Below are 20371 nucleotides of genomic sequence, written 5' to 3' on the forward strand. Positions count from 1 at the left end.
GCTCCACATCCACCCTCTTCTCCAACTTATCCATGTTTTCCTGGTACCTTTGGGTCCTCTCTTCTTCTCTGGCTGTGCGAGCTCCTCCATGGCATCATGGACCCTCTACATTTGTCCTTGCAGCTCTTCTTGTTGTAGGATCAGGAGCTTGTACTCCCTTTGAAGCCCCATCAACTCTTGATTTTCATCTTTAAGTTTTCTTCACCAACTGTCCTCTTGCTCCTCCTTAGCTCGGCCACAACCATCTTCTTTTCCTCCTTTTCTCTCTCCAATTGGAACACGAGTTCCTTAACATAATCATCATAGTTTGTAAACCTCGACCGCCACAGCCATCTTCTTTTCCTCCTTTGATCTCTAGTTGGGACAAAAGTTCCTTAACATAATCATCATAGTTTGTAAACGATGGCAATACTATAGAGATAGTCGTCATGGATGCTTCTACCCTCAGTCTCTTAGGATCTTGTTGTGATTCCACATCTACAGCTACTAGTCTCTTTGTGCCCACCACTAGGGTTCCTCCACTTACACCTTGAGTTATCTCTTTATTGACCAAAAACTGCACCCATGCCATAAGGTTACTAGCATCTATATTGTGGTAGAAGTTTCTTGGTTGGGTGCAAAGATTGGGGTGGTAGGCACTAGGACAGGTGGAATGGGGTCAATTAAACCCTTGCCCTTGCCCTCTACTAACTGGGGGTGGCATGATTTTCGGTACTTGGGAGCTTGTCCCTAGGCGTTCTTCTCCATGCAGCCTCATGGTAGCCAGCTCCTCCTCTCTAAAGGGCTACTCCACTGACAAGAAGATGGCCCTAGCTATGTCCTCTTCTTCTCTCCTTCTGAGCTCCTTCGCCTCGTCTCCTTTTCTCTTTCTTTCTTCTTTCGCCTCCTTGGATTCCATTTGGGCCCTAAGGTAGTCATCTCTTTCCTTCTTTCTCCTCTCCTCTTCCGCTCTCCTTTGGGGGGTCCCCTTCTTCGACTTCCTAACCGTGGCTCTTGTTGCTTTTCTTCATCACTCACGATTCTTTCACTAGACTGTTCATGCTTGTGGTGGTGGAGAGGGGACCTGTCTAGTGTTTCACCAACTCCTTCGTCGTCTTGTGCCTCCCCCAATGCCTCTCTGATATAATGGCCATCAAGACCCCTCCAAATCCAACGGTCAAGACCTTAGACAATGACTTCTTCCTTGCCTTGGAGGCCAGGGATTCTCCACCCGCAGGTCTTCCACTTGTAGCCAGTGCCTTAGCTAAAGTTTTGATGGACTTCCGCATGAAACCATTCAAGTTCATTTCATTGAAGGATTTGGTTGCAATCCTTTCCAGTATTGGCACATTGATTTGGTTGAGATCCATTCTTTTCCACTTTTGGACGTTGATTGAGATTTAGGATTTATTTTTATGTTCCATACCTTACCCTCAATAGCGAATGCAGCCTTATGCATGTCATCAGGATGCACTTGCACCTGATTGTAATCTCAGAAGCCGTCCAAGAAATTGTAGGCTTCCTTGCTAGGTACTCTTTCGAGCATATGCACCGTGTACGACAATGGATAGTTGTCTCTCTTTGTGGCAGTGTTGAATTTCCTATAGTTAACACACACTCTGATTTTTTCATTCTTTTTTAGGGCAACTACAATGGGCGAAACCTAGTCCATGTGCTCAATTTCATAGGTGAATCCTGCTCTTAAGAGTTTGTCTATCTCCTCCTTGAGTGCATGAGCATGCTTGGGATTCTTCAAACATGATCATTGCTTGACCATCATTGCATCAGGTGTCATGGGGATGTTATGAGTTACTATACTCAGATCCACTCCTTTCAGCTCGTCGAGTGACCAAGCGAAGACGTCTATGTACTCTTGTAGGAGAGTAATGAGTCTTGCTTCTTCCTACTCGCTCAAGTCATCGGCTATAAAGACCGGTCGAGGCGTCTCCCCTTCCTCAACAAAATTAACCTCTTTTACTTTGGTGGCAAGTCCTTCTATAGGCTCACTCGCTTTCCCTTTTCGTTTGGCTCCTAACAAGATCACTACCCTATCACCTTTCGTGAATTTCATGAATCGTTTTAGTAGGTCTTGCGATTTTTTCTGTTCTCTAGCTTTCAACTCCCTAGTTTGTCTCTTCCTTTCCTCCGCCAATCATCATCAGCACCTCAAGTGGACCAGTAGGTCTCCCTTGGTGTGTTTTGCACTAGGGGGTTGAGGTATCTCAGAGTCGTTGTCTGAGCTTACCTCTGACTCAAAATCAAACTCTATGTCTTCTTCACTAGAAGAGGGAGTGTCTCCTAGTGGTTGTAGCTCTGATGGTGACTTCGCTCTCAATAGGGGCATGGCACGTGGTTGAACTACCCATGCTTGCTCATAGTCTATCATCCCTACATGGTCTACTAGCCAAGTACTATCACACTCAGTTCAAAAGACTCCTCTTTTGATTCTAGATGCGTTGGCACTATACGGCTTTGAGTCTACTCTGATCTGCTCAATCACTCAACCATCCATGTCATATTCTATGGTGTCAGTCTCCTCTTCACTGTCTTCATTCATAGAGTAGCAGTCTTCATACTCATCATGTGAACTGTCCTCATCAGTCTACTTGTCACCTCTTCAACCTCGATGCTCCATTTCTTTCTCATTGGTGACTAAGGCCCCATTGTACACCAAGTTCAGATCATGCACCTTGGTCCACCTCCACTTAGGTTTGACTAAGAGATCCTTGAAGGGTTTAAGGTTAGTGGCTAGGTTGCCAGCTAGCTCATCCACCAAGTGCTCTAAGATCTCGTGGAGCTCTCGTTTGTTGTTCGGGATATGGAATGTGATAGGGGTGGGCGATTCACTACGCCTTCTGGCCATCATGCATAGTGGTGCTGAGGGTTTGTCCTTGGGCTCACCGATTGCATTAGCAGCTTGTTCGTATTCCTCCTTGTCTGAGAATAACAGGTCGATAGTGGCTAGCACATGCATCTAATTATGCTCGTCCTCACCAGGGCAAGGGATATACTTGGTTAGTGGCCCATAATATTTTCTAGCCTGAGTGTCACCCTTCAGCAAAGTTAAGATGGTGTCAAGGTCGATTGGCGTAGTCTTCCAAGTATCCATTTCTACCCTCACTACTTCCATTCGATTTCCTAAGAAGATTAGACCATTGCCCTAATCTTCTATGACTCGTGCATTCCGCATCCAGGGTCAGCCTACCACGATATCGCAGTCAACTCCCTTCATGACAATGAAGTCTACCGAGAACTAGACTCTTGTGATGTTTAATGGCCAATATTTTAGCACTCCGAACGGTTTGACCTTCATCCCATTGGCCAGCATGACATTAAACCTAGTGTTCTCAATAAGCCGGTCACCCCAAGCCTGGAGCACCGTGTGGCTAAGCACATTCACTCATGCCCCGTGTCTACGATTCCTTTCCTTGTTGTGTCTCCTAGTGCTAGAACTAGCAATACTGCATGCATCTCCGTGCCTTCCTATAAAGTGTTGACATGTAAGAACTTGGGCACTGAGTGCAGTGTCAAGCTCAATATTTGCATCACTACATCATGGTCATGCAAGTCAATAGTCTCTTACTGAAGTGGACCTTCCACCCATTGTTTCAACTCTTGCAACAGTGTTGAATGCTATCTAAGCAAGTCTCGTAAGCTTAAAGTCATTGAGGTGGTTAGTAGTGTCGTAAGAAGATTGCTAGTTGCTTGCTTATCTCCTGATTCTGCGCTCCTTGGCCAATGGCCCTGGCTAGCTTGCTGGCCCGCGGCATTCAAGCTTCGTCTATTCTCAGCGCTACTTGAGATGCAATGATGTCTCTTGGCTTCAATCACGTAGGTAAAACTGATGTGCTCACACTAGAGAGATTATCGATTTCATCCTCCAAGATGGGCTCAATGTCATTTGAGTGTTCTTGGGCTTCTCTCACCCACTTCTTGACTTTATCTCTGGCTTCGAGTTGGCACTTCGGATTAAGGTACTCCCCGATCTTAGCACTTCCTTTTTTTGCAATCTTCGGAGCAGATGTTTCTGCCTCTACGTCAATGACTTTCTTCCCTGCAGGTAGTGTCGTAGGACTCCCCATTTTAAGCGTGACCTTTGTTTTGCTTTTCTTCTTCCTTCACCTACGAATCTTTTCTCCTATTGAGGTTACATCTAGATTGCTAAGCCCTGGTAGTGACTTGCTGGCCCACCTTGTCTGTGCTCGGGTCATAACATGCAACAGGATGGGTGTAGCCTCTCCGTCGAGTGTTTTAACTCTCAACAACCCCAATGGTACTGATGGCATGATCGCCGAACTAGAGGATGGTTTTCGTCTAGGGAAATCGACAAATAGGTGTATGATTCCATACTCTGCACATCTGAGGTCAACCTTTTCTCGGTTAGCTTGCTCCCTCTCGAGGCAACGTGGTGAAATGTGCCCCGACGGGTGACCGCAAGTGGCTCTTGGGTCTATCTTCCTAGGCCTCTACCTTTGCCTCTGCATAACACCATCAACAGCACTGATCAATAGTCCACAAGGATCGGATTGCCCTCTTCATCATATGAGACGTAAGGGTTCACATATGCCTCTTTATCATTTGGCTCCTCCATGTAGTGGATTGGGCCATCATGGTGACAGTTGATTTTGCATCATTAGGTATTGGAAGAGCCAATGGGGCTCCCCTCCCAAAGAAGTTCGATGGCCAACTCCATAAGTAAGGCAGGTTGTAAGGTTGCAAGTATGGAAGTCTACAATGCATGGGATCATGATCAAACTTACTACAATTGATGCAAGGCCAAGACCGAGGGTCTTGACACTCTGCTGGTAGGTGGTTTCTCCCACAGTGCACACATTGGACATGTGGGTGCATAGGTCTCCTTATCATCTCTTGCAATCTAGGTAGCTCCATCTTCATTTCTGCTAGCTCTTGACTCTGGTCAATGCTTTTCCCTTTATCTTGGGCACTTGGGACTGACTGTTCAGTAGATGTTGTGAACCTTTCCGAGGATCTATCATTAGCTTCATCTCGATTAGAGTTATGGGAGCTTCTCTCCTTGAGCTAGTTGTCCACTCGTATAGCCTCTTCAAAGACCCTAGCTAGTGTGTCTCTCTATAGGCTCGAGTTCCTTGCCAAGGCCTTGTAGAGTTCCTCACTACGTATTCCACTAATAAATACTGTGGAGACTGCTCTCTCAGTGGGTCTTTCGTTAGTCGGGACTCTCTTATAGAGACTCCGCACGAGAGTAATGTAGTCCCTAATGTCCTCTTTGTCTTTCTGCTTGACATTCATCAACCGAACTATGAAATTTTCGGCGTACCCAGTCTCTCAGAGAATCTTTTAATGAAGAGATTCTTGAGGTTGTTGAAGTTGTTGCATTCTACCGCCTCCAAGCTCGTGTACCATGTCCTACCCTTATCGCCTAGGCATAGGCCAAAGGTTGCGAACACTGAGCAAGATCGATGAGGCCATTAGCCTCCTGGACCTGCTCGAATTGCTCTACGAAACTATACGGGTTGTTGCTTGATTGGCTCTTGGAGCCCTGGGTGACTCCTTATCCTACAAGCAATGAGGTTGCTAAGGCTGCTGTGCTCTACTCTACTGATGTATTTTCAATGAGCCACTTCGTAAGAAGCTCACTCAGTGTTAAGTTCGCCTCTAGCGCTCTATCTCTCTCTCCATGTTCAGTCCTGTTCAATTCTTATTCGCTAGAGCTAATAGGACTTCTTGCATCTCTATGTCCTACCGCAATCTCCTAGCTTATTGTTCCTAGTTGTAGGCTGTGATGCTCTACAGTGCCCTAAATGCTAATCTCCTCTTCTCCTCGAGATCTATGATGATGTCCTTTGATGATCTACCATGGTGGTCCATTCGGGTTTGGAGATCGTATTTACTCAACATTTGTTGGATTTCGACTAGGAAATCTCCCAAGTTGAGCTCATCGCTTCCATGAGTCACACTAGTTCGTGCCATATCTGCGGCCTCTTGCTCCACCGACTTGTTGTTGTGGTTGGTTAGGTTGAGCAGTGTTGTGCCTCAAATGGAGTCAATCCTTCTATGCGTTTGGCTGTCTATATCAAGTCTCTCTCTTGGTCCCGCAGATCAGAATTTTTGATTGTCCATCTAGGTCTGAGGTTCATCTCCTATTGGTGGGTTCATTTTGCATATTATTTCAGGGTGTATTCCTTTCTTTATTACAAATAACCCTCAACTTATGTACACTCCTAGTATGCATGGTGTTCTTTTCGTGTATTGTGCGAAATCAAGCTTTCAATTTTTTTAAGTGTACTCCAAGTGTCAAAAATAGTTGTGGGGTGCGAATGCAGGATGACGGATGCAGGTCTCTCACTCCCTTATACGTTCTCGGCTAGGTATGCTTCCAGGCTCAGTTGCTAGCCACTCTCAGGGGTCTCTAGGGTCTCTCTTGTGTCTTTCAACTCGATCAAATCTTAATCGGCATCTACGTGTCGATTTGTGGCTCTAAGCAGGTCAATCAAGTCAGTTAGTGTTACTTCTAGGTTTATGGGTCCCACTATGCGCAGTCAGGAGGCTCCATGAGCCATCCCTGGAAGACTACCGAGAGGTTTTCTCGCCACACGAAAGGTGCTCTGTGTTGCCCGGGATGCATTGGATCAGTCAATTTTTACCATCCACCCTTGGTCTGATTTGACAGGGTCTGATTCTCAGTGACCAATTCCCAAAATCGAACATCCGAGTGTAGGTGGTCCGATTTTCGTTTGTCCGATTTCGATGTATCTGATTTTCAGGCTGTCCAATTTTGGGCATCCAATTCTCGTGAGTCCGATTGTCCGAATCGGATGAGTCACGTGTTTGATCGGATGTGGTGTCCGATAGTCTGAGTGGTCTGATTTCCAACATTGGGCCGTTCGATTATCCACAATCAGACATTCCGAGTTCAATTATGGAAATCAGACTCTGTCAGCTGCATCCAATTCCAATGGTCGTGGTTCCATTCGATGCAAAAATTGAATCAATGGCTACGATTTTGGGGATGCCATGCCACACAAACTTCCAAGAAGCAAGAATAGACAAGGGGCTAGATTTGTATATACTTGATGCAGCTAAAAAACACACGTACCGATGATCAATCCATGCTTTGGCCCTTGACACACACACACACTCTCTCTCTCTCTCTCTCTCTCTCTCTCTCTCTCTCTCTCTCTCTCTCTCTCTCTCTCTCTCTCTCTCTCTCTCTCTCTCTCTCTCTCTCTCTCTCTCTCTCTCTCTCTCTCTGTGCAAAAGATAAAAATGGGCCTTCTACCCCCTTTCCTTGGGTCTTAACCCTTTGTTCTAATGCCCGATCATTGCCCCGTTAGTGCTCATGCCTTGTCAATGGATTTCAACCCTATTTATGCGCCTTGTTTTGGGCCGGTTTACAACAGTAACCCTAAAGCAATTTGCTTCGATCTCTCAATCCTATCCTACTCTAAATGCAACAAAAATCACAACTTAAGAACTGAAATGATTTATCCTACTTGCCTAATCATCAAAACCCCAAAATACTTACTTGCATTGAAGATTAAACTATGAAATCTCCTACCTGCATCAAGCATTGGTTCGAGGATAAAAACCCTACTTCGATGCTCGATTTGAAGTGCACAAGTGCTCAAGCTTGAATTTGTGGTCCCGACAATGAAACCAAAATGTAGTGGGAGCTCGCACTCAACCACCAAGACCCACGAACTGCTTACTGTTCAAGTGTTTCAAGAGAGCTCTAATGGCTATCTCTCACCTAGCCAACGCACCTTTGATCCCACGGGTGTAGTGAGCTTACCTTGATGCCTGAATGAGTGGCCTCCTCCCGCAAGCACTCCAATAGCTCCATGATCCTAGTTGTAATCTCAAGCAACCTCATGCCTCCTCCTTTGAGCTCCATCCTCCATAGTTGAGCACGGGTCAAGAGAAGAGAAGAGAAGAGAAGAAGAGAGGAGAAGATGAAAAGCTTCTCCACCACGATCCCTCACCCTCACACACTCACTCTCTCACACTCTTACACTCCCTCTCTCAAGCATAAGCACATACAAGCAAGAAGAGAGAAAGAAGAAGCCACTTTTACCACACACCAAAGAATGAGCTTCTCATTCACTTTTTGAGTTATATACAAGCCCTAAATCCCTTGGGCATCCATCCCCTTTTTTAAATCACCAGGCATCTTGCCAAGGTCCTCTTTCCCTATTCCCTTCTAGTTGCCTTATCCCTTCACCTATGCCCCTCTAGATTTTACAATTTGCACAGGAGGGAACTTGGTGCTCTTTTTACAAACTTTTGGTGACACCTTTGCATTTTAAAAAGCGCATTCACCTTTGACTTGACCTTTTGCACTTTTGGTCTTTCCTCTCTTATTCGTTTGTTGGGCTGGCTTTTTTCGTATTATTCCTTATTTTGAATTTTCTTTTTTTCCATCTCGTATCGAGGTTAACAATAATATAATCACAATAATTTTCTAGATTTTACTAAGAATGATGTTTTCAATACTAGTGTGCATACAAGGGTGCTGTGTTTCTTTATCTCTGTTCATGAAAAAGAGAAACTTATATTTTTTATTGCCAAAATTCCTATGTTGTCTTTTGTACGATCATGGTTATTAGTTGTGCAAGAGGATAGTGTTGAGGTCATTCTCATGGGCCCGAGGGGGTTTTATGAGGTCATGTTCAAATCCCTTCATCATTGTGACATACTTTCATGTATGCTACAATTGTTTTATGATTGCACGTTGGTGCATATTGTTCCATGGAGGCCATTGCTGGATTTTGTAGAACTACTCAGACAAGAATGCCCAATTTGGATGGAAGTGAAGGGTTTTTTGGGTATGTAGTGGCCTCTTTTGTCTAATGCCTTAGCTAAGATTGGCAAAGTGTTGGTTCCTCTTAGTACTCTAGCTCTTGCCAATAGAAATAGAATGTGCATGCTACTACCTAGAAGCATCATACTTGGTTGCATGTGAAATCTCTTGGTATGCATTCCTTGTGCTTTGTCTCGAATAGGGAGCTTTTGCAAGACATTGCTAGACTTGTGGCCAATTAGGGCATTTTACGACAAAGTGTATTGAAAAGAAAGAAGAGATTCAACATTCATATGCATATACATACGTGGAAGGAAACCTCAGACTTGATTCCCCTACCGCTCTTCATGAAGTGTGGCAACATGGAATGTTCAGGTCATTTACTCTTATAGCAAACAATATGCTATGTGGCATATTTTTCAGTCTAATAGTTAGGATGTTTTGTATGTGATGGAGTATAAGAGTCACAAAGAAGCTGGGAGAGCCAATTTTGAATTAAGACAAATGAATTGGATAGATTCATAGTTGTTGAGATCACCTATGATGGGGAAGGACTATGGCTAGTGGACTTATGTGATCCCAATGATATCTCTGGTCGCCGTGAATTATGGCAGCAATAGGATCTATTGTCTTGGCTATTCCCCTTGACCATAGTCATAACTTTCATTCAATACAACACTCGAAAACTTGGAGTTGTTTGGATTGTATCTATGTTATGCATGATGTTTTAGAAACTTGTCTTTACTAGCTCCATTTGTTGTTGTCTAAATGGGTGCCTTCTTAATGAAAGACATGATATATGTATTTCATTGACTTTGGAATATGAGAGTATATTTGCACCTAGAACATCGTCATTTTTGCAACAATGCATCCTTCTCAACACCTTCAATGCTGCAATTTCTCACAAACAAGGCAAAGAGAGAGAGAGAGAGAGAGAGAGAGAGAGAGAGAGAGAGAGAGAGAGGTTTTTACTTGTCTTGTTGAAGCTTGTAGAAGAAGGTGATACATGAAGATTGAATTGCAAACTCATCCTCTAGAATCCTAAGCACATTGTGGATAGGAGAGAGTGTGTGTGCCAACTGCAAAAAGAAAGACGCGATATTTTAAAATTTAACCCACTTTTTTGTAAAAGGCTCACTTGCAACAATCAAATAATGAGAGAGCTTCTTTAGGCTTGAAAAAGCGTTTTTAAAAATAATGTGTTTTTTTCGCCTTTCAATGGAAATATCACAACAGGCTTTATCTGTCAATTCGAGCGGAAGGTTTGTGCACTTGAGAGCCGCCCAAAAGTGGAATTTAATCCTTAAACCTTTTGAAACTCACGCACACACCCAAGGCTTGGGAAAGCTTTTGGTGCTTTAAGCGAGACGTTAAATTAACTTTTTTTAATAGATAGTAAATATACATGCAAAGACTATATATTAACCAATAAGATAAAGACTATATATATTAAGCAAATGGCCTTGGCCCTCGGTGGCGGGTCACAAACGAAAATTGAAGACCCCAGAGCGAGGGCTATACGGAAAAAAGACTAGACTAGTCTACATCACTACAAGGGACGGACGAGAAGGAAGCATGGGCGCCCAAGGAAGATAGATAATGCAGGCTTCCATAATCCATTAAACAACGAGAGAGAAGGATGCAAGGCGTTGCCTCACCGTCCATTTGTGGCTCGTCTCCTGTCATCTATTGGTGTCACAAGTTTAGTAGCAATGGAAGAGGACCGAGGAGCGTCGTCATTGTCAGCAGCAGCAGCGGCAGAAGAGGAACAAGAAGGAAGAAGAGATCCAATCACGCGGGGGGGTGTTGTTGCAGCCTGCAGCAGCTTCTTGCAGACGGGTTTCAGCCGCAGCATGTCCTCCTAGGGGTAGAGGTAGCCGTGGGTGGTTTGGTAGACCCCTGGGCGCCCAACGCCGGAGTGGACTCGCAGAGCATCGCGTCCCAGCTGTTCGCGGCCTCCCTCTTCCCCTATCTTGGCTTCCTCTACCACATCACCATCTCCAAGTCTGCTCCCAAGCTCACCCTCTTCGGCTTCTACTTCCTTCTCGTCTTTGTGGCCGCCACCAGTAAGACACCCCATCGCACACCTCTCTCTCTCTCTCTTTCACATTCAACATATGTACTGATATTACCTATAGCTGTATTAGCATGCTAGATACATACTAAGCAGGACATGCATTTGACTAGATAGAACGGGATGCGGTTGACTAGATCACATGAGATGCGGTTCACTAGATCACATGAGATGCGGTTCACTAGATATCTAGGCTTACACCTGATGCTTGAGACAAGGACTTGTTGGATAGGGAGGGGTTTCTCACATTAATTTGGATTCTGTTAAACGGCTCCCTCTATCTCTCTCTCTCTCTCTCTCTGGGTGTCGCTGCTTATTTGCCTGTACGTCGCTCCGAACTGATCTGGCATTTGTTTGCATGCTGCAACGGACATTGGCTTCTTCACAGTCCCTGCCGGCATCTACGGTACGCCATTGTTTATGCTCAAAATACTACCACTCCTGTTCTCCCGTTTTTCCACGTTAAGTCTTCTAGAATTTAGAAAGCTTCTGTTTTCCGTCCGTGCAGCAAAAGTGAAGTATGGGACGTCTCTTGCGAATGTGGATTGGCTTCACGGAGGAGCAGAGTCGATGCTCACTCTCACAAACCTCTTCATTGTGCTGGGTCTGAGGGGAGCTCTTCGGTTAGGCTCTGCTAAAGAGGAAGCGCAAGAGGAGGAAGCGGAAACAACAGAAGATGATTAAAGATTATCGGAGCGCTGCATAACTTGGCCTTTGCCCATTTATCAAATACACTGGCACTTTGTCAATACTATTTTTATTTTCTTTTCGGTCCTCGGTCAAGTCGAAACACTTCAGAAATTCAAAGAAGCAAAATGTACTTACTTTCTCATCATTCATTGTATCGAGACTAACCTTCGTGCCTCAAAAGTTGAGGTTACTGTCTCGACCGCGGAAGTGGGACTAAGATGGTCTTTGAAATGCAAGAACCTCGATTACTCTCTTCCTCTTTAGGGTGACTGGATGTATGGGGCTTTTCTTTTCTCATGCCAAGAGATAGTGCTTGGCCCGCGCGGTTTCTGCTAGTTCCTATTCTGGAGCACAAGTGTATTTGGAGCAGTTTTCTTTACTCCGGCTCCATTCCCAAGTTGGGTTCTGGCTAATTTGGTCAAACGTTAAGCAAAGGAGGTGGAATGTTTTTCAAAACAGCGAAGGATCGATTGCTATTTAATGTGGTATTCAGCAAAGAGAGAAACATCTAGTAGTAAAGTAACTGCCAAGGCCTGTTTAAGAGCCTGCTGCAAGAAACGGCTATCTGGACACGCAAGTAACCTGTAAGTGAGGATGCAGGGTTTCTCAGATATCGACAACCTTGAACCAACATGCCTGCCGAAAGCGATCACAGGATTGTCTGTCCTGTAGGCAGCGGAATTGGGTCTGCAGTAAAGTCGAAGATCTGGATTCAAGCAGTTCATCTCTGTGGGATAGGGCCGTGTTTCTCGTCTCAACCACAGCTCCCTCCCTATGTTCCCATACGCCACCTAAAGCAGACAGGTAGGGGAATTGGGGCACGTCCTTCATCTTTTAAGTTCCATAGTTTTCTCCCTACGTTGCCAAGAACGTCTACGTATGAACGTATGATTGTGTAGGATGGGTGGCGCCCGCATGGCTATTCAGAAGTAGGATTGGTGGCTGATTTATGTGCGACCTTTTTTCTTTAAATTCAAAGCAAGGAGACAGAGAAAGTTACGGAACTCTGTAGAGTTACCATATCATATGCATTGGGTTCTCATCATATCAACTTTGCAAGCTTAGTTGCCACAAACGTTCATTTGGCTTTTGCAATGCTAAAGTAGATGACATAGTTAAGATTATAAACAATATTGTACTTTAGGGTTGCATCAATCAGATGGACCAATGGAAATATCTTGTTTTTGTGCATTTGGGCCTCCTTTTGGTTTATCAAAAACCATTTTGATTGAAGAGATGTAAAAATTTGTCATGCTATTAGAATTTGTAGGCTATCTTGTGTGTTAAGTATAAAAAACAACCTTAAACTTTTGGAGTTTCTAAATAAACCAAGACAACCATTCACAAATTGTCTAGCTTAATCTAGTCGTACTAAAGGAATCATAAAGGATTACAACTATGATCTAAATTATGCCCTGTACTTAAGGATAGCATAAGTCAGACGATAGAAAATCCAATGGAATTCTTTTCTTGTCAGTCAAACTTCCCAAGTCGATATAATGGGCCAAATGCTCATGATTTACATCAAATCTCTATAGAGCTCTAATGGTGGTTAATTGGCCTCTTGTGATATGTAGTACCACATTGACACGAAGAGCTGTGATCGCAAGGCTTGGCTAATTACCACATTGAAATGAAGAGCTGTGATCATAAAGCTTGGCTAATTGTGTTAAGCTTTAAATTTTGTTGACCATCTTACTTGTTAAGCATTAAATAGTGCATGCCCTAAAAATTTGAAGTGTTTTGGAATGAATTTAGTAAAAAAAATATGCCCAAAATTTTCCAATTAACATGAAATTTTACTATTGAAGCAAAATAATAATAATTGGAGTATACTCCATCCGGTACTGTTATTTGTGCTAAGTTTGACCAAGTGAATAGGGTTTGTATTGGAAGCTGCATTGTGTGTAATGCAATGCATTTGCTTAGTATGCAACCTTGTAAGCTCACTACAAGAAACCTAAATGAAGATGAGCGAAGTCCAATGACCTACCAAAAAGAAAACGGGGCCTCAATATCAACGGTTTCAAAAGTGCAACATGTAAAGACCATTCAAGTTGGCACTCCTAGAGTTGTTAAGCATTGAACAATCACGTTATCTAGATACACATTATGTGTTGAATGTGAAGCCTATTTGGAGATGAAAACGAGTGGTTTGATCATTCTAATGTATTTATAATATCAAAACGAATATAAGAAAGGGTAATGGATAGTAACAAACGAATATAACATGTATAGGTGTTTTGGTTTACAACTATGAACAAAGCAAAACCAATTTGGTAAGTGTGTATGTATATACACAGGCACATTAGAGGAGCCTTCAAAATGTGTACTTACACGTATATTTATACAAGGGTAGACATGCTGGTGAGAAACGTATTCCTAGTCAGGTTACTCTAGGTTGGTTTTATCTTCATCCATAAGGTCCTTGTTTCAAATTTTTGTCAGGTCACTCTAGGACCTTATAGAATCATCAACTATGTCCTATTTTTAAATGAAGCAAATTTTTGGCAAATCATCATATATCAAAGTTGAACAATTTGTTTCAAAATATTCTGTGACTTACGAATAGTCGAATGTTGGGTACAATGCACCCAAGAATAAAGTCAACACAATTTCTCTCTCGACTTTACGAATTATTGTAATTCAAAGTGTAAAATGCACCCAAGAAATACAAATAGTTTAGAGAGATTTTAAAACAAGAGAGACACACTAAAAAAGAGGAATGGTCTCATCACCACTAATACTCTAGATTGTAGCCAACTACAGTTTCTTCTTTCATTCTTTCCTTTATTATTATGTTTCTCTGCCCTTCTAAGACAAAAATAAAACTACCACTGAGAGGGTTTGTAAATTGTGGGGCAGGCGGAAAAATGGCAATACATTGTTATCGCTCAAGTTCTCCTGGAGATTCCAATGTTGCAGACATCTTGAATATAACAAATAAATGGCCTCTTTTTTTTGCTTATTTTTTACTAGCTAGCCCGTACGGTGGGGTGGACGGGACGCTCGCTCAGTGACGAGAAGAATGTTGAGCATTTAGCTGTATTCGATGATGATGATGATGATGATGACGCGATCAAGCTCTGGCCAATGCATTCAGCAACGACTTATAGGCCGCACCACAGTCCTTAAACTTTGCCTCAGCTGTAGCCTGTGCACACCACACACACTTAAATTTCCTCAGAGACCAGCTTCTTTATTCACGAGTGTTAGACAGAGAACCTGACTCCTGCCTGTGCATTACCTTTGCTGCACCATCATGCCGATCAGGATGCCATTTCAACGCTGACGTACGGAATCTGCAGAAAATCCCCATTTTTTTAATTACGTCTTGCAATCATGTCTCGTCTCTGCGAAACTTAAAAGCCTTCACTGCAGAAGCAGAAAGCCAATAATAGGAAAACTGGGACGAGGCACACAGAGCTTACGCTTTCTTCAACTCCTCCATTGTCAACGAGCCAGATGGAGACAATCCAAGGGTACGCCTATCAGCAGGCAACCCTATAGTAGGTTCGGGTTTCACCTTTGTCTTATTCGTGGACTCATTGTAGCAGGACGATCTAGTATAACTTTTCCATTCCTCTGAAAATTGAGATTTTCCTTCGTCTGAAAATGGATGCTGGTCTGAAAAGCGGAAGTCATCAGAAGAAAAGCTGGAGAAACCCCACCACTCAGAATAGCTATTGTTTACTCTCTGCCAAAAATTGTGAAACGGATCCTTTCGGGACTCTTCATTAGGAGATTCTTGGCCATCATGACCACATGGATTTGCTTGCCCATGCTCTGCATTTGTATAAATGAGATTCCAATTGTCAACATTCTATGCTGAGAAAATGTATGCAATATTTCAAAACCTTGAGATTGTAATCCTACACAAATTGAAGAAAACATAGCAAGCTCAACATAGTGGAAGTATGATACAGTGTTGGTTTTGATTGGGAACATGATTATTCAATTCATACCTACTGCAGACACCAGCTCCCTCTTATTACTTTGCAGAACACTTACTTGCTAGTCATCGAAATTTTTAACTAATTTCATAGGTTGGTGGAGTGGGGGTAACAAGAGTATAGCAATAAGCTGCGAATGGTGAGCTACAAGGCACTCTCCAACTTTCAGCATATCTCATCTCGCATTCTGTCCTTCAACTTTCGCCAAAAGCTGCCATGAACACATACACCTGCAGCTTGGCAATAACAATCACTGTGGTGGAAACTAATGATCCAGGATCTAAATGGCTTGGGCATGCTACTTGCAAGTGAGCACTCAGTATTTCAGTCTCTGCGAGCTTGTTAGAAACAATGGTTTCTGCTAGACTCTGCATCTGTATGGACCCTTACGAGAATAGTGGACCCTCGAGAGAACAGGTTAAGTATCCTATCTCTCTGTCCAAAGCCTTCATGTACAGCAACAAGTCTTTGTACAGGCTCTTTATTCCTTCAGTTCTCAGATTGTTCGTCTGTCCTCTCTTGCTGAACCTGTTGCCTATCCTCCCTCCTCTCTTTGCATCCTTTTGAGTTTGACAATTATTCTACTATCATAGTTCACTATAGTTTCTCTTTGGGACCATCTGTGAAAAGGACTCAGCTTGAGAGAGACAAGCAAAAGACCAAAATACAGGCTGATAACCATACAACGCCTGTATGGACACTAGCATTGTATGGTTATCAGCCTGTATATTCCATGTAGTACCGATGGTATATCATTTTTTTCCATCTAAACCAGCTTACACGTAGGCTTGCCGCTTGCATTCTTCAAAAAGAATGCCTTCATCAAGCTTGGAAAGATACAAGAATCAATCCAAGCTACATGAGAAAGCACATCCAGATTCCGTGAAGAGTCGGTCTGCAACAGGGTGGTTCTGTACACTTAGTACGATACATTCAGTACGGGAATATGTACAGTCTGGAACATACACAAAAGTTTTAAGAATAAAATACGTTGTTTCATACGTCATTCAAATAAATAAACATAAAACTATGTATAAGATCAGCCTAAACACATAAAAATATTCAACTTAAAAGATAGATCATGGAAAGCACAAAGTTTCATGAATTAGAGTTTAGAAAACAATTGCAAGCCTACATGAGAGTTGAAACTCGAGTCATGTCGTGTGTTCTATGGAGTACTCCAAAAAGATACCAAAAGATAGTTGCCATGGGATATGCTATTACTCAATGCTCGTAAAAGGACTCAAAATGACAAAATACAAAATGACTCATGACTCATGAGGATGACTCAGCATCAGGCATCAGAAGGTGGAGAGCCACCCTCACCAGAAGAGGCCTCAGACGGCTCAACAAAGTCACCATCACTAAAGACATTCCCATCACCATCGTACTCAAGCTCTCTAATTGGAGTATCCTCCACTCAGGTCCTCTAATTGAGAGGCCTATGCATTGTGGAGAAGAATGAGGAGAAAGGAGGAGAGGGAGGGGGAAGAGGAATTTGGGAAAGGGAGAGGGGATGGTGCAATATGTATGGATGAAACTTGAAAGTAAGAGAGAGGGAGAGGGAGAGGGAGAGAGATAGAGAGAGAGGAGGAAGAGAAGGTGAGGAAAAGCAAAAGGAGGAGGAAGAGGGGAGAGAGAGATTATGATGATATGATGATGAAACTTCAATGGAGACTTGAGCTCAACAAAGGGAGATTGAACAAGATGCTAATTTGTGTGAAGAATTGGTCTTCTTTAACACATAATGTTGAGCAGTTTATCAAGACATGCATCATATGTCAGAAGGTAAAGTATGATAGGCAAAAGATGTCGGGTTTATTGCAACCCTTGCCTATTCTTGATAGGCCTTGGCAAAGTATTGCTATGAACTTTATCTTTGAGCTTCCTAGGACACCTATGGGAAATGATGGGATATGGACCATTTTTTGCACCATCAATAAGCATTTTCATTTCATTCCAGTGAGCAAGAAGATAAAGGTTGATCATATGGCCAACTTATTTTTGCAGCATATGTTTAAGTATCATGGCATGCCAAAGTCGATCATCAGTGATCTTCCATTTTCTTGCGATAGGAAGTCTGAATTTTCTATCTCCACAGCATTCTTTCCCATCCTCCAACCTATTCTCATCCTTCCTCAGCTATTACTAGCAATGCCACAAGGACATGAAACTTTATTGCTTAGCATTTAATTACAAGTTAATCAAATATGCTAATGTGACTCGCACATGTGAAGTGCAAGTTAATTATTTCACAACGGGGACCCAAGACCCCAAAAATATCAATTGGTGACGCACCAAAGGTGTCAGAATGACTAACTGACCAGAGAGACAATAGGGTTTGCGAGGGAAAACACAATGTATAGCAAACACAGAGAGAGCAAAGAAACATAGAGAGAGAGAGAAGAGAGAGAACGTGATGGCGGGAACCGTCGGGATGCCGCGCGACCTGTCTCCCGTCGTCGGGCTCGCCTCCGTCACCTGACTCACCCTGCTGTCGTCTGCGGGCTCTGCGCCTGTTCGCGCCCGTGCGCCCTGGTTCGTTGCTGTCCCGTCCCGTCGTCGTCGTCTGCGGCCTCTGCGCGGATCCGCCCTGGTGCGCGCCCGTTTGCAAGCACGCTTCCCTGCCTGACCCATCCGCGCCCGTTCGGACCAGGCCGCCCTGGTTCGCGCCGTTTTTGCCCGCCTTCGTCCGACCCAATTTGCGCCTAGTTGCGCCTGCGTGCGCCCACACTCATCCTGGTTCGCGCCCTGTCTGACCCCTGCCTGATGTTGATTGGCCCGTCTGCGAGACCCCGCGCGCACGATTGTGTCGATTTCCCTGTCCGCCAGTCCCTGCGTCTGCACGAAGACCTGCCCTCCGTTCCCTGTGTCGGTGCGCCCGCCAGGCCCCTCATTTGACCCACCCTGCTGAACCTGTGAGGTCGGCGAACCTGCCCTGCGGTCCCGAGACGTCGGCTGACCTGTGACGGCGGCTGACCTGCCCTGCGACGTTGCCCTTGGCTGCGCGCCCTGACAGAGAGAGACGACAGCAGTATGGCTGGCATGGATATGGATTTTCTAGACCGGACGGTGGCAGCCCTTGGCCCTGATTCTAATACACAGGAGCCGGAGGATATGGTGCCGTGCACGGAGGAGATGCCTTCGGGTTCTGAACTGCCACCTGCGGGCAAATGCTCCAAGCATACTTCTGACGAGACAATGGGCCCTCAGGAACGTTCCTATGCGCAGGTTGCCTCTGATCCTGTGGATTCGCAAGAGATTGACTGGGAGCATTTGTTGGACTTTGCCAATACTCTGCTTGGCAATTATGTCCAGCATAATCATGAAACTTTTTCTGATTCGGGAATTGATGACGTGCTTGAAGCCACGGTGGAACCGAAATCAGTCTTGCGGTCTTTTTCGGTGTTTTATGACCGTGCCGTTATACTTTTCTTCACTGGCAGGATCCCAGTGCTTTCCCATATTCACCAGTGGCTGCACCATTTATTGCAAGGGGAGTGTGTTGAGGAGATATTCCTTGGACCCCGCGGCTTTTATGAGGTGCAGCTGAAATCAGAGACACGTCAGGCTGAGCTCCTGTCCAAGTTGCCATTATTCTTTGGTCGCGCTTGGTCCATGCTGTGCCATGGCGCCCTATGGCAGACTTCCAGCGCCTGCTTCAACGAGAATGCCCGGTGTGGGTGGAAGTGGAAAATTGTCCGGCGGTCTATTGGCCATTGTTAAAGGATGCGATGGCAGTTGTGGAAACGGTGTTGGTTCCCCCAAGCCTAAGGGTTATGAATCGAAACCGTTTATGCATGTTATGGGACACGGCCAAGAAAAGGCCTGCGTGGCTTCGCCTCAATTGCTCTGGCATGCATCCTTTGCACTTTCGCTTGAAATGGGGCAACTTTGCAGGACACTGCTTTTGTTAGTCTCTATAAAAGAAACACAGAAGATGATGAAAGATTAATCATGCGGATGAAGTGAATTTGATACAAGGGTGTTGTAGCACAAAGGAAGCCCTGGAGTGCAAGAAGATTGCCGAAGAAGTCTCTAAGTCTGCAAACGCAGGATGAGGAGGTGTCGCCTAGAGCATGGAGACTACCGTCGAAGGGTGAGGAGCCTCTGAATTTGCAAATGCAGGGATGAAGAGTGGTACCTACATGCAAGGAGACAGCCGATGAAGCCTCCGTTTGCAAACGCAAGCCTGATGAGGTGACACCAGCTGCTGGGAGTAACGCCAAGTAGTGAGGATGAGCTAGATGCTGAAAACGCAGATAAAGACAGCCTCTCGGAGTGAATCACCAGTTGTGGAGTGACATCAGAAGGGTGGGAAGCGACTAGGAACCAAACGCAAGGTGCAATTGCCTCTGATGAAGGTGACGCTTGCTGGAGAGAGACACCAGATGGTAAGAAACTGCCCTAGTAGCCAAACACAAGAAGATGGAACTGCCAGAAGGGTGGATGCTGACACCAAGAGAGTGTGGACTCCAAACGCAAGGTGTAGGAGCACAGAAGATGCTATCGCCAAAAATGGAGGATGGACACCAACTGAAGAGGAACACACTGCCACCATAAACACAACCAACTAAAGATGAAGACTAGCGCTAGGAGAGTGGAGATGGTGGTAGGAGAGGAGAGAGAGAGATGATGGAAGAGAAAGAGAGTGTCAGAAAACTGACGAAGAGAGAGTGGGAGTGACGGACTGAAGGATCAACCGTAAGGAATGAATGAGAGAGTGGCATAAATAGGCACATTTAGTCTAGGTTGGTGCCCCTTTTTGGGGCTGCAAACCCTAAACGCAAAAACGCAAACTGCGGGTGAAGGGGTTTATCAACATCCCCTCTCAAGCACAAAAAGGGAAACAAGAGAAGAGTGAGGTGGAGATGTAATGCTACATACTGAAGA

At 44.4% G+C, this 20371-nt stretch overlaps 2 protein-coding genes across 3 annotated transcripts in view; one reads left to right on the top strand and one right to left on the bottom strand.

The window, feature by feature from the left end:
* Window positions 1–10249: 10249 nt before the first annotated feature.
* On the top strand, window positions 10250–11981 carry LOC148025343 (1-acyl-sn-glycerol-3-phosphate acyltransferase). 2 transcript variants are annotated; one of them, XM_087692381.1, is made up of 3 exons: window positions 10250–10827; window positions 11206–11241; window positions 11344–11981. In XM_087692381.1, exons 1-3 carry the CDS (start codon window positions 10401–10403, stop codon window positions 11517–11519), a joined length of 639 nt encoding a protein of 212 aa, XP_087548507.1. In that variant the 5' UTR covers window positions 10250–10400; the 3' UTR covers window positions 11520–11981. The 2 variants fall into 2 exon arrangements, with proteins under 2 accessions (XP_087548507.1, XP_087548508.1); XM_087692382.1 differs by having other exon boundaries at window positions 10254–10827; window positions 11224–11241.
* Window positions 11982–14195: 2214 nt separating this feature from the next.
* The window catches only part of LOC148025344 (uncharacterized), a 56419-nt gene continuing 50243 nt past the window's right edge, over window positions 14196–20371 (bottom strand). The window contains exons 5-7 of the mRNA XM_087692384.1: window positions 14957–15311; window positions 14773–14827; window positions 14196–14679 (exon numbers count right to left, since the gene is read on the bottom strand). Coding sequence (XP_087548510.1) covers window positions 14605–14679; window positions 14773–14827; window positions 14957–15311 — 485 coding nt within the window. The 3' untranslated portion in view covers window positions 14196–14604. The remainder of the gene's footprint in view (window positions 14680–14772; window positions 14828–14956; window positions 15312–20371) is intronic.

The sequence above is a fragment of the Lygodium microphyllum genome, chromosome 14, assembly GCF_053477565.2.
Source record: "Lygodium microphyllum isolate KBCC chromosome 14, Lygodium_microphyllum_v1.1.10, whole genome shotgun sequence".
NCBI classification, from domain to species: Eukaryota; Viridiplantae; Streptophyta; class Polypodiopsida; order Schizaeales; family Lygodiaceae; genus Lygodium; species Lygodium microphyllum.

Bases quoted from the DNA above. Each gene is read 5' to 3' on its own strand.
- LOC148025343 (XM_087692381.1), top strand. From the start codon at position 10,401: ATGCAAGGCGTTGCCTCACCGTCCATTTGTGGCTCGTCTCCTGTCATC. The intron at 10,828-11,205 runs GTAAGACACCCC...ATGCTGCAACGG, and splicing joins CGTCTTTGTGGCCGCCACCA to ACATTGGCTTCTTCACAGTC. The intron at 11,242-11,343 runs GTACGCCATTGT...CCGTCCGTGCAG, and splicing joins AGTCCCTGCCGGCATCTACG to CAAAAGTGAAGTATGGGACG.